The 22,488-nt window shown below is 38.2% G+C and overlaps 1 protein-coding gene across 2 annotated transcripts in view; it reads left to right on the top strand.

Annotated features, from left to right (window-relative positions):
* Positions 1-1,476: 1,476 nt before the first annotated feature.
* Positions 1,477-22,488, top strand: part of LOC124305078 (uncharacterized) — an 80,748-nt gene continuing 59,736 nt past the window's right edge. For both annotated transcript variants that reach the window (XM_046764092.1, XM_046764091.1), the window contains exon 1: positions 1,477-1,639. In XM_046764092.1, the coding sequence (XP_046620048.1) occupies positions 1,519-1,639 (121 nt within the window). In that variant the 5' untranslated portion in view covers positions 1,477-1,518. The remainder of the gene's footprint in view (positions 1,640-22,488) is intronic.

Here is a 22,488-nt window from a genome sequence, read left to right as displayed (position 1 = left end):
TTTTCTGGAAAAAAAATCAACAATGCTAGTTCTCGTCCCACTTTCGGACTAGGACAAAAAATTATGTTTTGGGTCCTAGTTTCTGTGAAAAAAAATCATCAATTTAAAAACGATCACTCTTCGTGTTTTCTCACAATTTTATGATTTTTGAGCACGTGCAATCCCTTGAAATTGAAATATATATTTCCAAAAATTTGAGGTCGTATTTTGGGGCAAACAGAACCCAAAATAAATTGGACATCAGAATCGGAAGGGGTCAGGCCAATGGCCCGGTGAATTGACATGGAACGCCCCTTATATATTTCTTATTTTTACCATTTTTCGCTATTTTTTTTTTTTTTTTTTTTTATTGCGATTGGTTTAAAAAGAGTATGAGCGTTTCATAAATGAGAGTTGGGTGTTTGGTACATCACGGTACCAGCTACGGGTTAAATTGACAGAATAGCTTAGATATAAGACTTAAAAAATCACGGCAACACTGTTCATGAATTAATGCCGCAGTTACTATTATTTCAGCGGGATATAAGTTGAATGAATTAGATCGGTAACAATCAGTGCGGTAATCTCTTTATTTTTGTCATAAAAAGGGCCATAACAATTCCCTTGAACGCAGAATATTCCTCATAACTTGTGTCCGGTAACGCAGTGACGCGTTTTCGCAATAAATGCGGGTCGATTTTTGAAGAGTCATCTCAGTTTCACTTAGAAAACGTAAAAAAATCTACCAACCCGTTTCTCGTAAACCGTAAGGCCTAGAGGCCTAAGAGTTGGAGCAATATTTTTAACCCTAGAAAGCTAATGAATAAATACTCCTCAGAGTAAATTCGGAAAAATCCTTTAGCAGTAACGTGACGTAATAGTTAGGGAGATAGATAGGAGGGGGAAGGTAAACTGGCCAAAAACAGCGTAGCGCAATGTTTGAACGGTGGCTATGCAAACAGACGGATTTCAGCGAGTGTCGCGTGGGGGGCCCCGGGGCCCCGTGTTAGGCGACGCGACGTGGGCCCGGCGGTACGTGCGTGGAGGAGTGAGTGCGCTCACGTGGTATTGTGTATCCACGGTTTGCCGTGTAGCCTGCGGAGTCAGAGGTCCTGTTGACGAGCCGGGGAAGGGCGTCGCGTCGTCGGGGGTTACGGGCGGCGTCGAGCCTCGCAACGCACGGAGTAACTCATTCACTCATTGACTCGCGTACGCCCGTAAGTTCGTACCCGCGTTAGTTCCCGGCGGACGTTCGCACGTCCGTACGTTACGCGACAAACGCTGTCTGTCTTTCGGCTCGGAAACGACGTCGCTCATCCTCCTCGCCTCTCTCGGTGCCCCGGGCCGATCGCTATTCCGCAGCCGGTTTCGGTTCGCGTTTTGCTGCGCTACCCTACCCGCTTGTCTATTTCCCTCCGTCGGGGGCGGAGGAGGGGGCGGAGGAGGTGGGGTGGGGAAGGGAAGGAGGAGGTTGAGGAGGCGGAGGAGGAGGTGGAGCGTCATTGAGGGAAGCCCTTTTTAAGATCCCTGGATACAGAGATGCCACCGCCGCCACCGCCGCTCGGCTACGTCGGCTACGTCCTTTGCGCCATCCTCGCTGCCGCGTGGAGCGGCCCCCTGATTACCTTCACTCAGGGAAAACCCCTGCAGGTGAAACCGGGTGAGTTACACGCGTCATTCTAATTATACTCTCACCGTCGCTCTGTCTCTCTTATGTAATACGTGGGCTGCGGCGCGGTAGGGTTTCCAAATCATCCCCTCGCCTTTGTCCATCCCTTGTGAGTACAGTTTTAGAAATTTCTACACGCGATTATAAGTTTTCGGTAAAGATGTGTACGCGGGTTGGCCAATTCTGCCCGGTTGAGACCAGACACGAACTGTCGATAAGCGAAGTATTTCAAGGTTATGTTGACTTACATGCAGATCCGCCACATTTTGGTTATCTCAAATTTTCAATGCAATATAACTTCGAAATGCCTGCGAATTTTGATACCTACCGGCTGGTCGAAACTTTGTTGGTCAACCTGACAAGCAGACGAAAAACTCAGTACGAATGAATCGACTCTACCAATGGAATCACATGATTTGGCGCATGCGCATTGGGGTGTTCAATTTTCCGAGACTGTCGTGTATGTATCGCCCGCATTACTCTGTAAGCGACCGGGAGAAATCATTTCCGGAATATAATCTTGTTGAATAATCTCTCCGCAATTGTAGATCATTTTTCTTTTTCACGGGTAAATTGAAAATTTACACGCTTCATTTGAATACACTTTTTTCACAATCTCGCAATATATCGTGATAAATAATGTTTGCTTGTATTCAGCAATTTCGTTTTAGGTTTGCACTAAGAAAACACCGTTTATTTAGGCGCATGATTATTTCACTTGTAAAACCAAAGGGCACAAGAAGTACACATGCCAAGAAAAAAATCCAATGCTTTATTCGAATATTTATAAAAGACATTTTTCCAAGGGTAAATATTATTTTTCTTGGAACGCAAGTCCCAATTGGTATGAATCGAGGAAATTCAAACGAAAATTCGTACGGCACGGATGTTGACGTTTTTATAGAAATAAGTATGTTGAAAAACAATATTTTTATTGGGATAATATTTCTCTATAACAATTGAAATTAGATCAACGATTACGTCATTTATATGATCTGTCGACTAATTGTAAGGTGAATTTGAGAAAATATAATCTTGTTCATTCCCTGATTATTTCGGTACCCAGGAAAATTAGATTTGTCAAATAATAATTATTATCTAAGTTTTTATTTGATCCATGTAGCAAAATCAACTCGTGTCGGTTTCATTTTTTTGTTCGATACATTACTGTGTATACATTCGTTGTATTTTTATACTCTATAATAATTCATATAATGAGTATAAATAAGTGAATCTGTGGCTGTAAGAGTTTCTTTTTCTATGAACGTGTCGAATCGTCCACTCAACCAGAGACGATCGCACTTTGGTACTTGGAAATTTTGTTATTACTTTCGTTAGTGTCTCTCGTGTTACCTGTATAGGTTCCAGGCTGAATACCTTAATCCGCTCCCAATACCGGTACCGCATCTATTATTCATCAATTTATTTCTCTTGATCCCGGGCCACACAGAGTCCTCGTCGATACGCTTGAATGAAACTCAGTTGCGCCGTTAAAATTGAATTTTCTCACCCGGAGGCGCGTGCCAAGAAAAAGTAGAAAAGTGAAGTGCCTTCGACGCCGACCTCCGGGCTCTTCGCCCTCGAAGATCTGCCTTGCGCGAAGGACAACGAAAAGAGAGTTTCATTCAGTCTTGCCCTGGAAACTCATCGCTTTTTGCCTTCGATATTAGAAAAATACGCAGTCGGCCATATCGCAATCGTGTTCTGTAAAACAAAGTTATTCATATATTCGTCAAACAATCACTGAATTTAAGGGGAGAAATAAGTTAGGACTACGTTTTTTAACGATGTTCATAAATTTTTTTTTGACAAGAAAGTAACGTACATAACTTATTGAAAGATTGACGACAATTTATCCATATATTCAAGTGAATATCGTACTTTTTTTCAAGTATTTGTTCGGAAAATATGGAATATATCAGCTATCACCCATCTGAGGTCACCATCAGAAGCTGATTCTTTAAATTATGGAGGCCACAGTTTTCATCCGAAATGAAAAGGATTTCAAATTTACTTTAAGGAGATGTCTTTCTATGTGAACTGAAATTCCGAGTAATACCATTGTTTAAAGTATTTTTTGATTGCAAAAAAAATTATAAGAAAATGACAAAAAATTATGCTCCTGTGTTTAAACATCTCTAAATAATGCAATTTTGAATTTTTTCGGCGGAAGTTTGGTTCATATAAAAGAAAGACATGTCCTTGAAGTAAATGATTTCAGATGAAAACTGTATGTGGCCGCCAGAATTTACACAAGCACCTACATCTGATGCTGACCTCCGATGGGTGGCAGCTGATATCTTCCATATTTTCCGAGGACCTACTAAAAAAAAAATTGCGATATTTATTTGAATATGTGTATAAAATGTTTTCAAAGTTTCAATAAATTATATACACTCCTTTCTTGCCAAAAAAATTCATCAAGATCACTAAAGACGTAGTCCTAAACCTATTTCGTCCCTTGAGGAAGTAATTCAAGCTGCATTACCAGTCACCATTTTTACCAGCGACGTGATTTGAGTTTCAAGTTTCTGTTTCAAGATGATCGTCATTGTTCTGATTTCAGGAAATTTTTACGATACTTATATATTGAAAAATTAAAAGAAACTCGTGGGTATAAACGGTCCTCTTATATAGTCTTATTATTAAAAACTTATACAGTCATCAATGATATTTTCCGGATAAAGAGTCATAAAAAACCACAATCAATCGAAGATATGTGAGTTTCCAGCGTATAATTTAATACCACCAAACTTGTATTCCTTTCACATTGATTTGCCAAAATGATGGTCATGAGGTCGAGTGGATAAATTTCATCGAATCCAAGGAATGTCAAAACAATAATATAGCAAAATGATTGAGGTCTTAAAAGTGCGACTGATGTTATTCACGATAAATGTAATTCAACAAGTTACCATGATTCAGAAATAATATTCGTACTCGTTCAATTTCAACTGCGATCACATTGTTAGTAGACAATTTCGGAGAAATTAGATTATTCTACTACTTTTGCGCCGATAAATCCTTACAGTTTGTGTGATTCTAATGGAAAATAACTCATTTAATTTATTAATTAATTTCACGTAAATCGTGTGACAATGAAACAGGCCGCACTTCTTTAGCATGTCATTTGGTAAGGAAAATAGCAAAATCTGATTGTAAGTCAAATGATTCTTGGGGAATTCATTCGTGAAGAAAATTTTTTTTTTCGTCAGAATCGGCCAAGCAGCAAAGGTTATGTTGTAAAAAAAAAAATTGTAGCACAAGCTAATTTCTCCGCTGTTATTAACATAATGAGGTGATTACAGTTAACATTCATATGTCCAACATCTTTTTCTATACTACGAGGACTTTTGCAATTAGATATAACTAGATTAACTTCAGTTGCACGTTTCGACAGATTTTTTTTTCAAGAATTTTGTATTTGCGACAATCGAATAATTTTGCCAAAAATTTGAAGCATGATCCGTTCATTTCTTTACAGCTATTATTTATTACTAATGATGATTGAACTAAAGTGAATTTGATAAGGACTGATTTCAATTATTTCAGACAATACTTGATCCGTTTGACAAAATTGACTTCCCGTACCGATCTTATTGAATTATGAAACGAAAGGAAAGAGAAATTGAACAGGCCATTCGTCGGTTCTTCTTTCTCATTGATTTCCACTTCATTCTTCGATGACCCCTTTTTTCACTCTCCGTTTGTCGTCTCTTCTGTATTTGTATTTCGTAACAACTTCCGGTACACAGAGAGTATTCTACCTCGCGTATAATAACATGCATAATATTGTAGGTGTATATTCGGCGGCTGCACGCTATCTTAGCCCTATCCAAACGCGTGGGATTAACATAACAACGGGACGATGGCTCCGAGGCGCACACTCGAGTTCGTGATGTACAACAGTGTACCTAAGTTACACGGCCAAGTTCAATGCCATAGACGGTTAATACATGTTCGTGGATACCGTCTACATCAATTCTCCTCCACTCCGCTTCTAATTTCTTTCGTTCGTTTGTACGCGTATTTTTATTTTTCCCTTAATTTTTTTCTTTTTTTTTTGCCTGCTTTCTAAGTTCTTCACTCACCTGCATTCATTCCTTTTTCCAATGGCATGGGAGGGGCTTCTCATCGAATACTTATTATCACGCGTGCTTACTTTTTCGACAATGAAAGTACTGTATAATACGCACAGCTATAACAGTTGTTCCACTCACATTATTATTATCGTATTCGTTTCCTCGCTTCTTCCTCACGTTTGTTGAGGCTTGCCCACTCCTTACTTACCGGAGATTTCTGCAGCTATCCGAATCGGTCTGGCTTCAAATGAATAATTTCAATCCATCAACTTTGATATCCAGTGTATCAAGTGATTTTCCTTGATTTCTAATTTTATCCTTGGCTTACAACGAAGCATTTTAGGAAAATTTCACTTATTTCCTGTTGGACGGAATCATAAAAAAACAACAACCGATCACTCATAGAAATCAAAGGAAATTGCCTTCAACCTTTGAAGTAGTATCAGGATTCGTTTGAAATGGCTTGAAATCGTTTGTAAACTATGAAGTGGAAGTTGAACGGCTCTCAGTTTAACTATAAAAGCGACTATAGTATTGTAACTAAATTATTATAATCTCCAGAGTTTACAGATTGTAAGTATCTTTGTATTTTTGGTGAGATTCGTCTTTTATATGTATGTGTTCTCGACGGATTTGCCGTACTAGACATCTTTACAGGACGCATTTCTGCTTCTCCTTTCCCTTTTTCTCGCTCCTTCGACCCGAGTGTGTAATACGGACTCTCGTGCCAAGCGGAGCTTCTTTGAGTAAAGTACCGGTTTGTCTGGAGGTACAATGAGTTAAATGGCTCCTTGGCTGTTGGAGGACTTTCCCGTATTTTCTTCGGTTGTCTTTAAGAAATTGAACTATCGTGAAAATTCAAGAGATGCGAAAGTTTTGGTTATAACTTATGTTTTATCGAGTTTTTCAAATTATTTATTAATAGATATTTTAGATTTAGTTTTCATGCGTAATTACTATGATAGACAGGCCATTAACTTCGAAGAAAAGAAAAAACAGTATATTTTCCAACACCTATGAAAGAAAGTTTGATTTCGAAGCCTGTGAAGCGTGCGTAAAGTGCCTAATTTTTTTAACAGTGTGGTAAAACAATATTGGCGCATGCGCGTAATTGACATGCTATATCTTATACACTGGAACTTTCTTTGCTGCGTGCGCACTTTCGAATATCTCAATTTTATGCACTAGGACATTAAGCTTAAGTTACCCAACCCCAATTTTATGGGCTGTCAACGCACACGTGTCTCTGAGAAAAAAAGATTGGCAGTTGACGTGTATAGATTGATGTAAATTGTTCAAATGGGAGAGCAAATTTTACGATAGTCTAAGGCTTCAACCACTTCCCTCTTACTGATCCATCCCGGATTCATTTTCCACGTGACATCATTCATGAACAGGGTTTTAGGCGTGATCAATTCAGTTTCTATCGAACTTTTTAGTCGTAACGACCCTCTTGCATCTGTACAGAAAGTTGATTGAATAAATAACGGAGCCAGCTTCGAAATAGGTACAACATTGCAACGTAGAGATCATCCCATTTAAAATTAATCGCGAAAACCGAAAGGAAGGAAAAGATAAAGTTGATTTCACGGATTTCAATGTCTTACATAACTTTCAAAAAGAAGTTGGCGTTAATCAATGTAATCAATGCAGTATTGGCTGTCATGTGTTTTGTGACATCTAGCGAAAGTGCACTGTATTTTATGTATAACTTAATTGAAGTTATCAAGCGATATTTTATGTAAACATTTTTTTCAAAATGTTATATAACACCCGGTGAAAATTTTTCGGAACATAATCCATCATTTGCCCTATTGCATTGTAGAACTTTTATATCGTGAAACTTTCACTTCCGTTTGACATATGAGTAATAAATTGGCTGGTGACTCGAGAAACAAATGCTGAAGATAATATAAACATTGTTGCATCAACAAAAGACTTAACGTGACATAGTAACGCTAATTAAATTGGATTTACTATATTAATTGTCTGTAATTAGTAAGTTCCTAAGTAATCAAACTGAATTAACAGTTGAAAGTATTTCATGTCAACTGAAAAAGTTTCGGTTTCACTGACGTGTTCCGTCAGAAGCGTGCCTGGATCTATATCGTCCACATCAAAGTTGATTCTACATGAATTTTCCTCGTACGGCGAATGCTGTGATACGGTCTTATAGACAGGTCTGGGCACTCCAAGCCCCTTCCTATATAACACAGCGTGACCATCTTGAAGCCTGTGTTTCTCAATTTGTGCCCCAAAGACCGGAGCGCTGCAATCGCCGAGGCCGGTGTGCAACAAAGAGAGGAATATAGGGCAGCCGTCTTTTTCTTCCATTTATATCTTTATGCCCGAAATTGCGTTCAATGTCGGAGGGAAGAAAATATTTTTCGCATATTCAGTGCGCGCTCGCTACGTTTATTCTTGTAGCAGGAATAACGCTCACCCACTTTACACGTAACTCGTCATTTTGCGGAAAAAGGAACAACGAGACGCGTTCTTTGTTGCTCGTGTATCCACTTTTACATCCCGGAATTACACATTTTTTTGCCCATTTTTCTTTTTTAAAATAACTATTTCGAAACACATAACGATAAATTTATACTGAATAAATAATAAAATACTGGCGTAGATATTGAACTGAGTGAACTGTCGAAAGAGGTTAACGGATTGTAAATAAAGAAACAGTTGCCGCGCATGCGTACTAAGTAGGCCTCTCCCTCGCTAGCGCTAGCGGCGAAAATTCACAACATCGGCTTCATTTTCGAGCACGGTTTTACAGCCGGAGTGCCCAGAGCTGTGTGTACGGTCTATAAGACCGTGCTTGTGACATGTAGGGACCAAGTGCCAGTATGAGTAGCGCCACGAGTGGCTAAATTTATCACTATCGACGGGACTTGCACTAACGTTGACAAGTGGTCCGGCAGGTATTTGTCATCATTTTTCGTAACAAACAAATATTTGTACCGAAAAAATGCCTCCTCCCGGTGTAAGAAAAGTCGAAGTCAATTGCTTCGCTACTAGTTGTTACAATAGTCTCAGAAATACCGAGTAAACCGTTAGTTACTGTCCCCATGCGATAGGGCGAGTAAAAACGATTGGTTAATTTCGTGGCATGGCGTAGCCACGGAAGTTTGTGATTGGCTGAATCATTGGCGTAGACAGGGAAAAATGCCCGACAGTTGGGACACGAATACGGTCGATTTGGCGCTGTCGTCAATTTCGCGCACGGTCTCTATAGACCGAAGTATAAATGCGGAAAAGACGAGAGGCGTGCAGCAGAGGTGTAATGGGCGAAGGCGGCGCGCGACGTAGGTAAAAAGTGGAAGTTTCCAGTGAGCGCGAGATTATACAACATTAGCTGCGACACGAGTTCCGCTGGCATGGACGTCGGTAAACCCGCAACTGGTATGCGCACTTCGTCCATCCCTAATTACTCCTACCGAGAACATATAATAATCCTCTCATTGCCGGGTAAAAACTAGTATAAACCATCGTTCCCAGTTCTGGAGGCTGAGACATCGGGCTCGACCTGACGACAGACGTCCTCCAAGATCTTGAATGGTTTTCTTATCGCAGGGCGCGCATCTAACTAAATGCCTATGGTGACTAATGTCCGCGTTTTTCCAGACCGCGCCGAGCCGCTCTCGGTTACTCGCAGACCGTTTGCTAAACGACGCTGAAGATTCGCTCGTTTGAAAAATCCCGAGCCACGCATTATAGTGCGTCTAACGAGGGAGATGCCGCCTGCTTAACCGGCATCCCGCCCTCTTCGCCCTCCTCCCGTTGGCCACCTGATATACACCTGTTGCTAATAGTGAGCTTTTTGCCTGCTCGTGCAGGCTCCACTTTTCTTATTCCTTTCTCTTCTTCCGTCCATCTTCGCCAATTTCTGGGCTCCCGGCACCCGGTCGCGATCGAATATCTACCGCTATGCTTCAACTTTTCTTTATTCCAAGTCATTCATAGTCACCTTATTCTTCTCCGGAACCCGGGCTCTTATGCACTGTAGACTCAACCGCGATTGCTATTCGGGTCATCATACTTGATTGGGTTAGTATCAAGAAGTAGAATAGTCGCAGTATCGAATTTTTTAAAAAACCGATGTTATCGATACTCATGTTTGAAAATATAGAGATAGTGATTTTTAACGTGGAGAGAAGTCAGAATGTAGAAAAATCCAAGTGTAGAAAGCCAAAATATAGATTCGTTAGAATGAATATCAATTTGCCTTCCTATAGGTACCCCACCTTTCTCAATTTCGACTTCTCTGTATTTAAACTTTCTACACTATGACATTCTACGAAATAGATCCTCGCAGTTTCAACAATTCTATACTATGAATCCTTTACTGAGTGACGATTCTACTTTTTGAACCTCAGATATCTGAATACGTTTTCACAAAATTGACTTTCGGAAAGTGCGTGTTAATTATAAGTATATTGAGCGTAAAAATGTAGGCATAGATGTACTCTAGATGAGAAAAAGTACCTACACTCATAGGCCAAAATTTACTACGTAATAACACAATCATTTTAATACACAGTAGAGTGTAGTTGCAACGTTGCTGTTTAATGTTACCAAACTAATCAGTAATAAATTCACTTTACAGCATGTGAATAAAACTTCACATACAACAAAGGTGAAGTAAATTTAATATAGACAAGTATATTGATGTCAGCAAATGTTTTTCGATTCCTATATACGTGAACTTCAGAATTCATTGACGTATACAAGTTTTGAAAGCATGTAGACGAGGCTATATTACTAGTCGACACTTTTATTTTCAAAATAACACGATTTTTAATTTCAATATTGCCTGTGAAATTTCATAAACGGTATCTGCACAAATGTTTAGTGCATTTGTATAATTACTTTAACACAGATTTTTTGAATACTGCAGAAATTATTAGCTAAAGTATATATATATCGATGTTTTATTTTAAATCGCTTCGAAATTATGACGAATCTAATACGATTTTAATCTTTGAGGCTGGCTCATTTTATGCAGGGGATTATTTCCTAAAATCTCATTAAAACACTATCTTTAAATAATCGTTAAATGTTTGTTTTTATACAATTTCGCCGGAGTTAATCATGATCAGGAAATGGTAATATTGGATTCGCTACTGAAAAAAAAATCCGTCTCTGTAAATGTGTAGAAAATAATCTTCCAAATAAAATGAGCCTTCTTTAAGTGAAATTGAATGAATCTATCACTGCATTTTTCATCATTTGACAGCGATTTCAAGTTAATCATCGATATCTAACTTTTTGTTAAAATAATATCAGCATTTTCGATTTTTGCATTTTTGAAGAAATCATCATATCTTACGAATAAGGTAATTTGATAAATATGATCCATATGGAACCAACTCGTAATAAAATAAGTAAGGAATAACGAGTTTTGGCTCATCAAACCTCCGCAAAAACTCTAACCTTTTTGCAGAATTCCGTGATTCGAAATAAAAATGTTCAACACATGTTTTTCTTAAGATAAATTTTTGGATCTCAGAGACCTCACGTATGTATTGCGTATTTTTCTACTTTTTTGATTTCAAAAATTTCTCCCACATCCCCCACCGTTTTATTTACTAAAACTATCATTAGAGTCTATTTTTGAACTGTTAAATTTTGACTCAGAATTTTGTTCAACTCGTAACTATGCATAATGCAACGTTGTGTAGAGTAATGACGTTCCAAAGTTGGCTGAGGTCTAACAATAAGTGACTCCGTGTAAGTAATGTCGAACTTTCCATAGGTGTAGGTGACTAGGGTTAAAATAAAATGAAATGTGACAGATTTTTCCGAACGGTTGATTCTGAACGAAATCGACTTCAATTTCCTCACAAATTGACAATGCTGTTTTAAAGTTTCTATGAATCGTCCTGTATTTCATTATCGAAATGCAACATGGCGGTACAGATAATAGACGTCGTTGAACCGTGCGGTTCGTTATCAGTAAACTGAGCAGGTGCAGCGTTGAATGGCTGCCGATTAACGGCTTGCTGGACTGTGCTGTGGGGTACGTAAGCGGCGTGTATAATTAAGAGGATGCTATAGCCAGTCTTTACCGACTGAGTGAAATGTCATTTATTGTTACTATTATCAAAGTCTACGCAGCACTGATGCGAAAATGTTGCAATCAGGAAAATTCTACACTCGACGCCCCAAGAAAACATCCAGAAACTTTTGGGTTTCGTACGAAAACAACTCCAAGAAACTTATTCCTGCAATAAATGGTAATTCAATTAATGCATCGCGTGCGCCTTGGAACTAATAGTAAGCGGTTCGCATCTTCCTAGACTACGTCTTCTGGGAGGGCTGATCTACTGATCTATGATATAGTCGGATCACGGTTACGTGAGCTGACTGTCGATTTGTCTAGACTAGACTCTGGAATAGCTTTGCCGACTGGAAGTAAAAGATGGAGAGAGAAAATTCGAAGGATTTTCTATCGCGAACCTTATGGTCACCTTGAACCTTTCAGAAGGTTAATTTTCATTGGTATGTTGTCATTAATAATGCACAAATTTTGAAATCCACTGCTTGGATCTTCGATTTTTTCAAATTTTTACATTTTCATCCGTGTTCTAATTTCTATCGAAATTAACAATCGGCAAGCTTACCTGAATGACTATTAAATTTTTTTTGGATACTTATGATTCAATACAGTCGTGACTTGTTGCAGTCTGCTGATTTGTTGCATTCGTGCGAAGTTAAATCTACAACGTGAATATAAAGGTACACGTGCTGTGTCAATTGCGTTTGGGACATACTCGTTGGGCCTGGTGGATTTCCAAGAAAATCAAAGCCGTAGGCCTTAGTTTATTAACCGTGTAAGCAAACACGCATCCGTAAGTAAACACCGTCTGACTGGGATACAGACGACCGAACGACGTCGCCTGAAGCCCGTGAGAATTATTGTCGTTTACATTACTATAGGACAGAAAGTAAATGATGAAAGGAGAGGAAAAAATGGGATAAGGAAAAAATAACGAGATTCGATCGAAAAACGTCATTCTTTCTCAATGATAAGCCTAGAAGAAGGTAATTATAAACAAATTATTCGTAAAACGATTGAAATTTCGAAAGCACAAGCAGAAATTTCAGTATTTTTTTAACGAATTTTTTTTTCGAACTGCCAATTCAAAGAAAACTACCGTAAATGTCAAAATAGTTTTTCGTGTTCTTGACAAGGCCCAAAATAATGAAATATGAGAAGAATAAATAGGAACGGTCCATCAATTTCTTTTTATTATCGCTAGCGTGGTACGGAGCATATCGAATTTTCAAATTTTACGCGAAAGTACATCTTATTGGTTCAGGGCATTCCGAAGGCTCGTGGCGTGCACATTATAAGACGGAAAATTTATTATCTGTTAATTGAAATTTCTATTACATGAAGTACCGCTCATTTCGACCATCGCCAGAGAAATCTGATGGTAATACTACAAGATATCTGTTCCAATACAACAGTTTTGATTAGTGTTTTAAAATACTTGCATGAAGTTGGCAGAATTTTTTTTCTTCATGGTCTTTATCAAGAAGTGCTTCATCATATCATCTAAGTGTTCTGATTTACCGATGAAATGATCAATCGATATCCACCCTGAAAATATTTTTTGCTTTCAAATTGACGATTTGTTTTCATTCGATAAAATTTTTAACCGAGTTTTTAATTCTGACGATTTATTAGATAATCGCGAAGCGGAAAATATCTGGTTGTATTCCAACTAAGTACTTCCCAGTAAGTAACTTCCAGTAAAATAAATCATCTTTAAATCGAAGAATGAGCTGAGAAATTAGTTATCTCAGCTTTAGAATAAAATTAGGTACCTGCAATATTTCATTCATCTTTACTGGTGTTGATGCGCTTCTAACACGGCATCTTGTAATTTCACGCGGACTTTTTACTCACAGAATAGAGAATCATTAATCTGGATTTACATCTTGAAAGGGAAGCGACAATGAGCTACAGGAAATCCATACTTGTAAATTGCGGAGAGAGTTTCGGTGGCACGAATTGATGACCAACCGTTGTTGTACTACGCGTATGCAACGGCCGAAACAGAAATTTAATATTCTAGGCAAGATTACTCTTCGCACATACAGATAGCGAAGGTTTATTCGGTTATCTACTCATCAAACTTGAAGACTGACCCTTGACTTACTAAAACGACTAAGTTTATTCTACATGCTAATATGGATGTGATAGTTTCACGGAGTAGATTCTTCCTTTCTCAGAATAATATACAAGTCAATTTGATTACGAAGATCGTTTTCCAACAGAAAATTTTGTGTTCTAGGTAGTTTGGATGCAGAAAATTTGAAACTGTATAATGACTGTTTCTGATTTTACGATAAAATTCTAATTTTTTTCGAATTCCTTTCAGTGTGTATCAAGCAATTATATGCAGACCTAAATGCATGGTCACAAAGTTCATATCTCCACCACTGGTCATCGGAACGAACGGTGCTATAGATTGAAGTTACAGTTCAATGTTTTAAACAACTAAATGTTGTTAACTGGAATATCGCAGCATATGCGGCCTCACAGTCACTGAAAACCTGAAAGTGGACCGAATAAATAATTATTTTCCATCTTTTAAATATGTTTTTCTCATTTTGTTGACTGCATTGGAATATTTCGCTATAAGATAATCGGCAAGGTGATTCTTGTCGCTTTCATTTGATATATATGTTTCCGATATTTGAATAACGGGCCAGTAAGATATGCACATTTTTAAAAAAAATCGCGGGTTGGGCCAAGTTGTCACATGTGACAATAATTTCCCGACAACTCACCCCATTTCGACTTTTTTGTGGTTTTCTGAGTCCGGGTCAAGTTTTTCGGGATTTTCGAAGTTTGAGTATTTTTCGAAAATTCAAAAAACTGTTCAAACTGCCTTTGGAACAAGCACGAATTTTCTATAGGCGCGTAAAGGATGCACCAACAATGTCCATATTCGAATTAAATGAAATTTTTGCTCAAAAAAATTCTAAAAATCAGAGCGTAAAAAGTGTGACAACGTTCAGAACTGACAAAAGTTTGATAAAAATGTTACATATTCTAAGATTCAAGGATCTTAACTCAAAGCCGATAACTATCAGAGTTTATCAAAACTGTACTCGAATCATCAATTTATGGATTTTTGTACGTGACGACAAAATGTTGCGGATTATTGAGTATATTGGAAATTAAAAATTAAGCTGGTATTAGAGACAGCTGGATTTCAGGTATAATGATTGAGTGTGAGTTGAGACGGCATTGAAAGTTGATGGAAAGTATAGCAGATTACGACTAAGATCGCTAATTCAAGAATGGGCAATTTTCAAGGCTGTTTTTATTCCGTCTCTGAAAAAGTATCTCGAAAAGTTTAATTAGAGGCCCAAGTTCTTTGCAGTTTGAAATTTTCGTCACAAATGTTCCACGCAATGTATGTAAAATTGTTCACTAACAAGTAGAGTATCAGATCTCCGGATCACACATTCTAACATGAAGTTTCTGGTGTGCAGTTTCATCCATCGAGCCGTTCTTCATTCTAGTTGAAATTTATTATATTGACTATAGATATATTGGTTTATTATATTGACTATAGATATATTGGTTAATAAGTGGAATGCCATAATAACCAAAACCTGTTGTGTATTTTGACCTAGAATATTAATTTTCACTTTCCTCTCTTGAAGTTTCAGTAACTGGTTCTCATAGAGTCAAGTGTAAAAGGATACATTATTAGTCCAGAGCCACAGTAAAGTATAAATTGCCAATTTTCGACAATTTGATGTATTGGAAACTGAGCGAAGAAACACTCCGAGAAGTTTTATCAGATCTGTAATTCGGATATCTGAAATAAACAGTCTTTCTCGTTCTGAACATTCTTCCATGAGCTTCGGATTATCAGTGAGCAGAATGCTGAAATACGAATTTGTATAAAGATGAGAGATTAGAGATGGGAAATCGATTGACGTGAAAAACCTCTGACTTGAGACGATGGGATCTTACACGTGTCCTCGGGTAGAAACGATTAATATTTAAGAGAATAGCGATATCTCCGGTTGGTATAATTCGTATCTTAATTCGAAGTCTATGTAATATATACGCGCGTAGAAACGGCAAATGAGATTCGTGGCGGTAGCGTCTGCTAATTAATAGTGTGAGAATCGTTTCTTTATACCGGATATAGAGCAATTTCCGAGCAATTCGGATAGTTTTCCCGGATTCGGTTCGACGGGCGGGTTCTCATGAAAGTAATTATTAATTAGACAGACCACAGTTTCTTTATCCCTGGTACGGGATACATCAGGCTCGTGAGCACTTCGGAGGCCTGCGAATCGCGTGATTCATTGAGAATTCAAGTTCTTGCAGCAGCTACACGAACAAGAAACTCACACGGAGGTCCTCCGCGCGTCGAAATACACGAGCGGCCCAACATTGTATTGCTGATTTATTGCGGGGCCCCGCGTTGGCCGCACTTCTCATCGAGTCGTTTATTACCCATACAGCAACGCGGCGGCTCGGTATAATTAGCTTGTGTGCGTGTCCATTCACTTAATCAAAATTGTCTTGCCAAGGAACGGAGGCTACCTCTGGCTAAATGCCCTGTTGTATAACACGGTGCGTCGAAATTTAGAGCCTACGTTTGACCCTACCAAGGTTCATATGTACCTACTTTGAAGGAAACTCAACCTAGAAATCCTACATTGAACCTCCAACGCTTAAAAATTTAAGAACAAACCCTACGTTGAACCACCAATGCTTGGAAATTTAAGAACGAACCCCACATTGAACCTCCAACTCGTAAAAATTTAAGAACACACCCTACGTTGAACCTCCATTGCTGAAAATTTAAGAACGAACCCTGCATTGAACCTCTAACTCCTAAAAATTTAACTACCAAACCCTACTTTGACGCTCTCAGTAGACAATTAAATTCATTTTGACGCTATTCAATCTACAACTTTTCCACTGGACCTGCAACTTCTTCTCTATTGACATTGTAACTCTCGTTGGAATTACGAAATAAAATGTAGGTAGTTGAGCTTGCGTAGCAAATAAGTGGCGAAAACTAAAATGTTGTGAAAATTATGTTTATTGCTAAATGCGGTGTTATTCGTTTATAGTCTGAAACAAGACTGTTTTGTCAAGAATGCTGGTTGACGCAACAACCTTCGTCATTTCAAGACATAAGACGTCTACAAACTTCTTTTATCTACTAGTTGATTAGAAAAGTAGGTAAGACGGGCGATTAAAGGAGAGTTTCAAACAAGTAGGTTCAACCCTACCTCTGGGGGGTTAAAGGAGGTTCTAAACAAGCCCTATTTTGAGTCTAAACTTGGTAAATCAGGAAATTTCGAAATTATTAGCGTCAAAGTAGGGTCTGATATTGCATTGAAGTAGAATCTACTCCGCTGTCCTCAAACCCTACGTAGGTTTAAAGTAGGCGCTAAATTTCGACTCGGGTCATGTCTCGTGTTAACGACATTAGACGCGGATAATAAGTAAGAGATTGACGAAAATTGAAAATTTTGTTTTACTCTTGTACCAAGATCATTCTTGTGTCACACTTCATCCATCCATTTCCATTCGAGAACCATTCGAGTGACAAATATAAGTATATTCGGATTATTCCCAGTTAATTGAAAATAAATCAACTATGTGATTGAATTGAGTTTTCTTTCATGAAAATCTATAAATTATTGGAGAGACATTTTTTCAACATCATCTCGGGGAATCTGTGAGACTCGGATTTATAGAGTGATGTCTGCATACAAAATAATGAACAGAAAGAAAAGACAGAATTCGAGAACCAAAAAATTTATTATCTACGTTACTGTGAAATTTAACCAGCGGTTAGTGATATTTTTAAACGTATCACTTGGTTTATGGGGCACTTCGTACCGAATTGTACGGAGCGAAAAGATTTCCAAAAAGTGATACGCATCTAAAATATCATTATATAAGCTTGAAAAAAGCATAAATCCTTCCAAGAACATTGTTGATTGCCACGGGAGAATGACTACTTCTTAAAAAGTCTCAATTTGATTGAGCAACTTTTGAGAAGAAAAAAAAAAAGAAATAGATACGAGCACAAATGTGTTTGAAATTCCGAACGTTCGTTTGACAATGAGTGTAAATTCAATCAGCTTATACTAACAATACCAGTTTTTTCAACAAACTTTTCCACAAATTAAATAACAAGCTTATGAATTTATACTAATTACAGTGATATTAAATTCATTAAAGCAACAATGAATGAACGCTTATAAATTGATTCGCCCAACATTATTCAATACCACCAGTTTTTTGCCGGTACGATGCGACCAAACCTGATCTCGTCGAGCACCGAACCAGATAGGACAAAACTCAGAGTCATAAAAATAATATCTTAATGACGTCTCATAACCCGTTTTTTAACGCCCAAAAGTCACGAAAAACGGAACTTATAGAAATGGTGATATATCTTTTAGAAGTGCAGAAACGGGTCATGAGACATCTTCTAAATATCTTTTTAACGATTTTTAGTTTCGTACTAACTAAGGAGTTATGATGGCCCACAGAATCAAATCATGCCCACAAATCAAATCTGCTACTCTAAAATAAGCTGAGCAATACATTGGCTGATGCCGACAGTGAAGTTCAAAGATCTCTTTGCATTTGAAGATCGAGTGAATTTTGTCGGTGTCGCCAAAAAATGGAGTACACTTTACAATCCGTTTTGGTTTTGGTCACATGTACTACATTCTCTTGTAACTATTGCGACAACTTGATTTTGCCACAAGAATATACAAATTAATGTTAAGAAACTGAACAAACAGATTTAACGTTGCTGTTGTCAAAAAATTTGATATTAACAACTAAAATTATACACTAAATATTGGTATGTACCACATTTCCTTGTAACCGGAATAACGTCCCTCCCTTTGTTGCAAAGTACCCATTTGCCGAACACTTCCTACCAACAACAATAACGTATAAAATTCTCCTCGAGTAAATTTGGTTCAAGTAACTCCCGCCGCGGGAGTTCCGTGTGTATTATATTGAAATAAAAGATATCCGATCGCGGTTGATCGGCCAGCCGAGCAGACAACGGAGATCGTTTCCTGGCCGTGGGTAGCGGTACCTAGGCGTCTTTTCGCAGGCGCAAATGGTGGGGATTTACGTGGGTTTGCCCGGGAGGTTAGAGGTCACAGCCACGCGCCGTGAAGCCGGTCGGGGTCTCCGGTCCCAAAGATGTTCCGGACGTCTGAAGACGCCCGGGAACCTGGAGGGTCAGCCGGGCCCCGCGAAACCAGCCGCGAAACGCAAGGTCCTCGATTGACCAGCGAATGTCGGTACGTTGCGTCTGTAATGCCTACGCGCCGTTTCGCGTCCCTCGAATTACTACGTTATTTAGCAGGTCTCGTCGTGGGCCGTTCGTCGATCGTTTACGATTAGCCAGTTATCGCCTCGGGTAACGCGGATCGAATTATTATACAGTCATTGCGTGGGTCGGATGTGCGGGAGACGCGATCCGAGAGATCCGTGTCGGCAGCTGGCTAATTTTGAGCAGGCGTACACGTGGAGACCGTTTTAGCAACGATTGCTATTTTCGTTTGTTTGCACAAGAGGGAATATCTCTGAGAAACCGGTATTACTTTTCATCGCGCTCGTCGAAAGACTCGATCCCGCGATTGTTTTCGGATTGTAGCTGGAGACATTTCCTCGAGTTTTTAGCAACATTAACATCGGATTAACGTTGTCAATTTGGTCCAACAACATCGTATCTCGAGTTACGATGTATGTTTACAAAATTTTATGAGTTTGCGCATGCACTGATGACTGTATAGGACTTTTGAAAAAAATATTCAACCTACAAAATGAGATCAAGATTCGCTCACAGGCACGGAGGGAAAGGATTATTTGAGTCAACTGATATTCGTTTTATTCAACTAAATGGTACAGTCAAATGCGACGAACACAATACTAATAACTTAATTCAACAAAACACTTTTACCGAATTAAATACTCGTGACAAGTTGATATTGAACTGAATCAAGCCTTTGAATGATCATGCTGACTATCAATTTATCCAATTAATATGGCGTGAGTTCCTTACAATAATATGAATTTTGCATACATTTTTTTCTTTTTTCATCTCTTAAGCTATTTCTGTAATGAGAAAGTTCACCGCCTGGTGGCCGTTTATAGTACTAGTATACTGGTGTTTACGATGAATATATTCTCCACTCGTTTCAAAGCATTCAGTGTTTCTTTTACGTCGTAAACAAATTAGTGCAACTGATTCAACCTCTTACGCCAATGAAGCTCCGGTTAGATCTACAAAGTGTGGCATACAATCGATGTAAGTTTTCTGTTAGCTAGATTCATGTGCTTATTTTAGTTGAAGTACCGAATTGTTTCTGTCGACGAACAAACGACACGGAGGAATTATAGATAAACTTCGAAGGAAATGATATTTGGTTGAGTCGGTTTCGAAAACACATCGAAAGGTTGACTTTAATCAATACTTCACTCGATCGCGACAAGAAAAGTCTTTCTTGAATTTTCCTGACTAAATCATTTTGACAAACTAAATGAATCGAAATTTTCGAATTGATGTCATCGTATTTGGAACAATCAAGGGGTACTAGATTGAAGCGAATGGATAAAATAGATCTTGTTGGTTCAAGAATTCCTTTCCCTCTGTGGGCTAATGATTTCACGCAATTGACGCAGCTGCCAATAAATTCTCACAGTCGGGTTTAGTATTTGCAATTCAGCCTCAAAATTGATAAAAAAAATGTGAAATCGTAATCGCACTTTAATATGGTTTTAGCATGTGACAATATCTTTCAACAAAGCATGTACTTCACAGTAGAGCATTCTCAAAAAAGTTTGTAAATGAAATCTTAACTTGAGATACGATATCGTTATGCTGTCGAAACAATCGCATGATTGGTTGGTGCGATGAATAAGATTTTACGCGGTGGGATTACTAAATTCGAATTATTGCGTAGAAAAGAACTATAAATTATTGCAATATGTTCACATCTGAATAAACTATTTCCTGTATCGGCAAAGAAATTGCTAATAGTAAAAAGATCTTTGTTAGAATCAGTGGAATTATTTGTTCAATAGCCTTCATAACTGCAAAACCTTAAGGTTTTCCTTGAATAATAAGAAGAGAAAAAAGACAAAAATTACAAACAAGGGATTAATTATGGGTTTTTCCATCCGAAAACGTTTCAAAATGGTAAAAAATACGCGATATTTGTTCGATTCTACCCTGGGAGGATTCGTTTTATTCAGAAGACCGTTTACTACAGTTTCATGTCACTAATTGTCAGGAGCTTTTGTTTTTATCACACTAATGTAGTTGAATATATCATTTTTCAAGATCGTGCGATGATTTTGAATTTGATAATCAAATAACAAATTGACTATAGTACATAAAATCTGTTATAGTGAATTTATAAGAAACTAATTTTACAACAAAATAATTTGCTGCGGAGTGAAATAAAATGAGCCCTCTAGATTTGTTAGTAGTTTGACACGAATTTAAATTCCAAAAAGTCGACTTATCCGAGCTATTGCTTATAATTGCAGTATTTAGCTTTTTTCCATCATCAGGGAAATACAATATAATTTGATAAATACTCAACGTGCTGGAACTTTCGCTTTGTACTTGTTTCAATGTCATTCAACCATCAGTATGACAGCAGTGCGCCCGCATACGAATTTGGGATAAAGTACATGCGGGAATGGAATCGCTGCCAGCCATGGTGGAAAATGGCAAGGATAACCTAGTTTATAAATTATTTATACAAGAAGAAAGACTCCGTCGTTTATTTGGTACACTTGTCTAGACAAAGATGTCGCCAATTTTTTTTTTTTTTTTTTTACCATTTGAATATTGTATCGATTTTTACGTACGCATCAAAAGATTTGATATGAAATTGAAGCATATCTGCGAGGGTGGAGAAAATGACAAATCAGATGGTTCGTATTCCTGTTTGAAGTTGCCGACGCTCAGTGCGTTCAAAGCTACCTCGGCACTTCGGTGCCAGTGTACAATGTAGGAAGGGATCAAGTTATAGGACCATCGGGAGAAAAAATGAATAAAAAAATATCACGGTTACTATAGAAAGTCGGAAAAGTTTGAACGAACACACGACGGGAATATATCAGCGTTTAGTTTCTCAAAGTACCGCTGCCGCATTTCAACAGGTGTGCACGTCTCCAATGGTAATTATACGTTACGAAATGGTACTCATTTCGAATTGCCAGCCACCTGAGACGTCGTGTCAACGAACCTGATGATCATCGCAGATTATCCCAGACGATGACTTCGAACTTTCCCACAGTTCACGTCCTCGACATCGTCGCTGATCCAGTGTAAATCTATTTCCTTTGAAAATATGTATAGGGCATTCGATATCGGGTGAAACGGAAAAATTTTATATTTTTGGTGACCGCCTTTCAGCTGCTCATTCTTTTACGAAATTCAAAAATCTATCGCAAGATCAGCCGTGAATAAATTCAGATTTTTAAAATTGACGTTTTCCTCGCGACTGCCATACGAAAAGAGGGATTTCGGTAACTTACTGATTTTTCAAATCCTCCTGACGGATAGAAAAAGTTTATACGCCTACAAAAGCTTGGCGGTTTTGTTTGTTGTTAACATGCTTTATCTATCGAGAATCTGCGCCAATCATTTTTAACACGGAATTGCCCCAGTCGATTTGAATGAAATTTATACACAGCAGGTCATTTTA

This window comes from Neodiprion virginianus, chromosome 5 (genome assembly GCF_021901495.1).
Source record: "Neodiprion virginianus isolate iyNeoVirg1 chromosome 5, iyNeoVirg1.1, whole genome shotgun sequence".
NCBI classification, from domain to species: Eukaryota; Metazoa; Arthropoda; class Insecta; order Hymenoptera; family Diprionidae; genus Neodiprion; species Neodiprion virginianus.
This window is presented reverse-complemented; position numbering and strand designations above follow the sequence as displayed.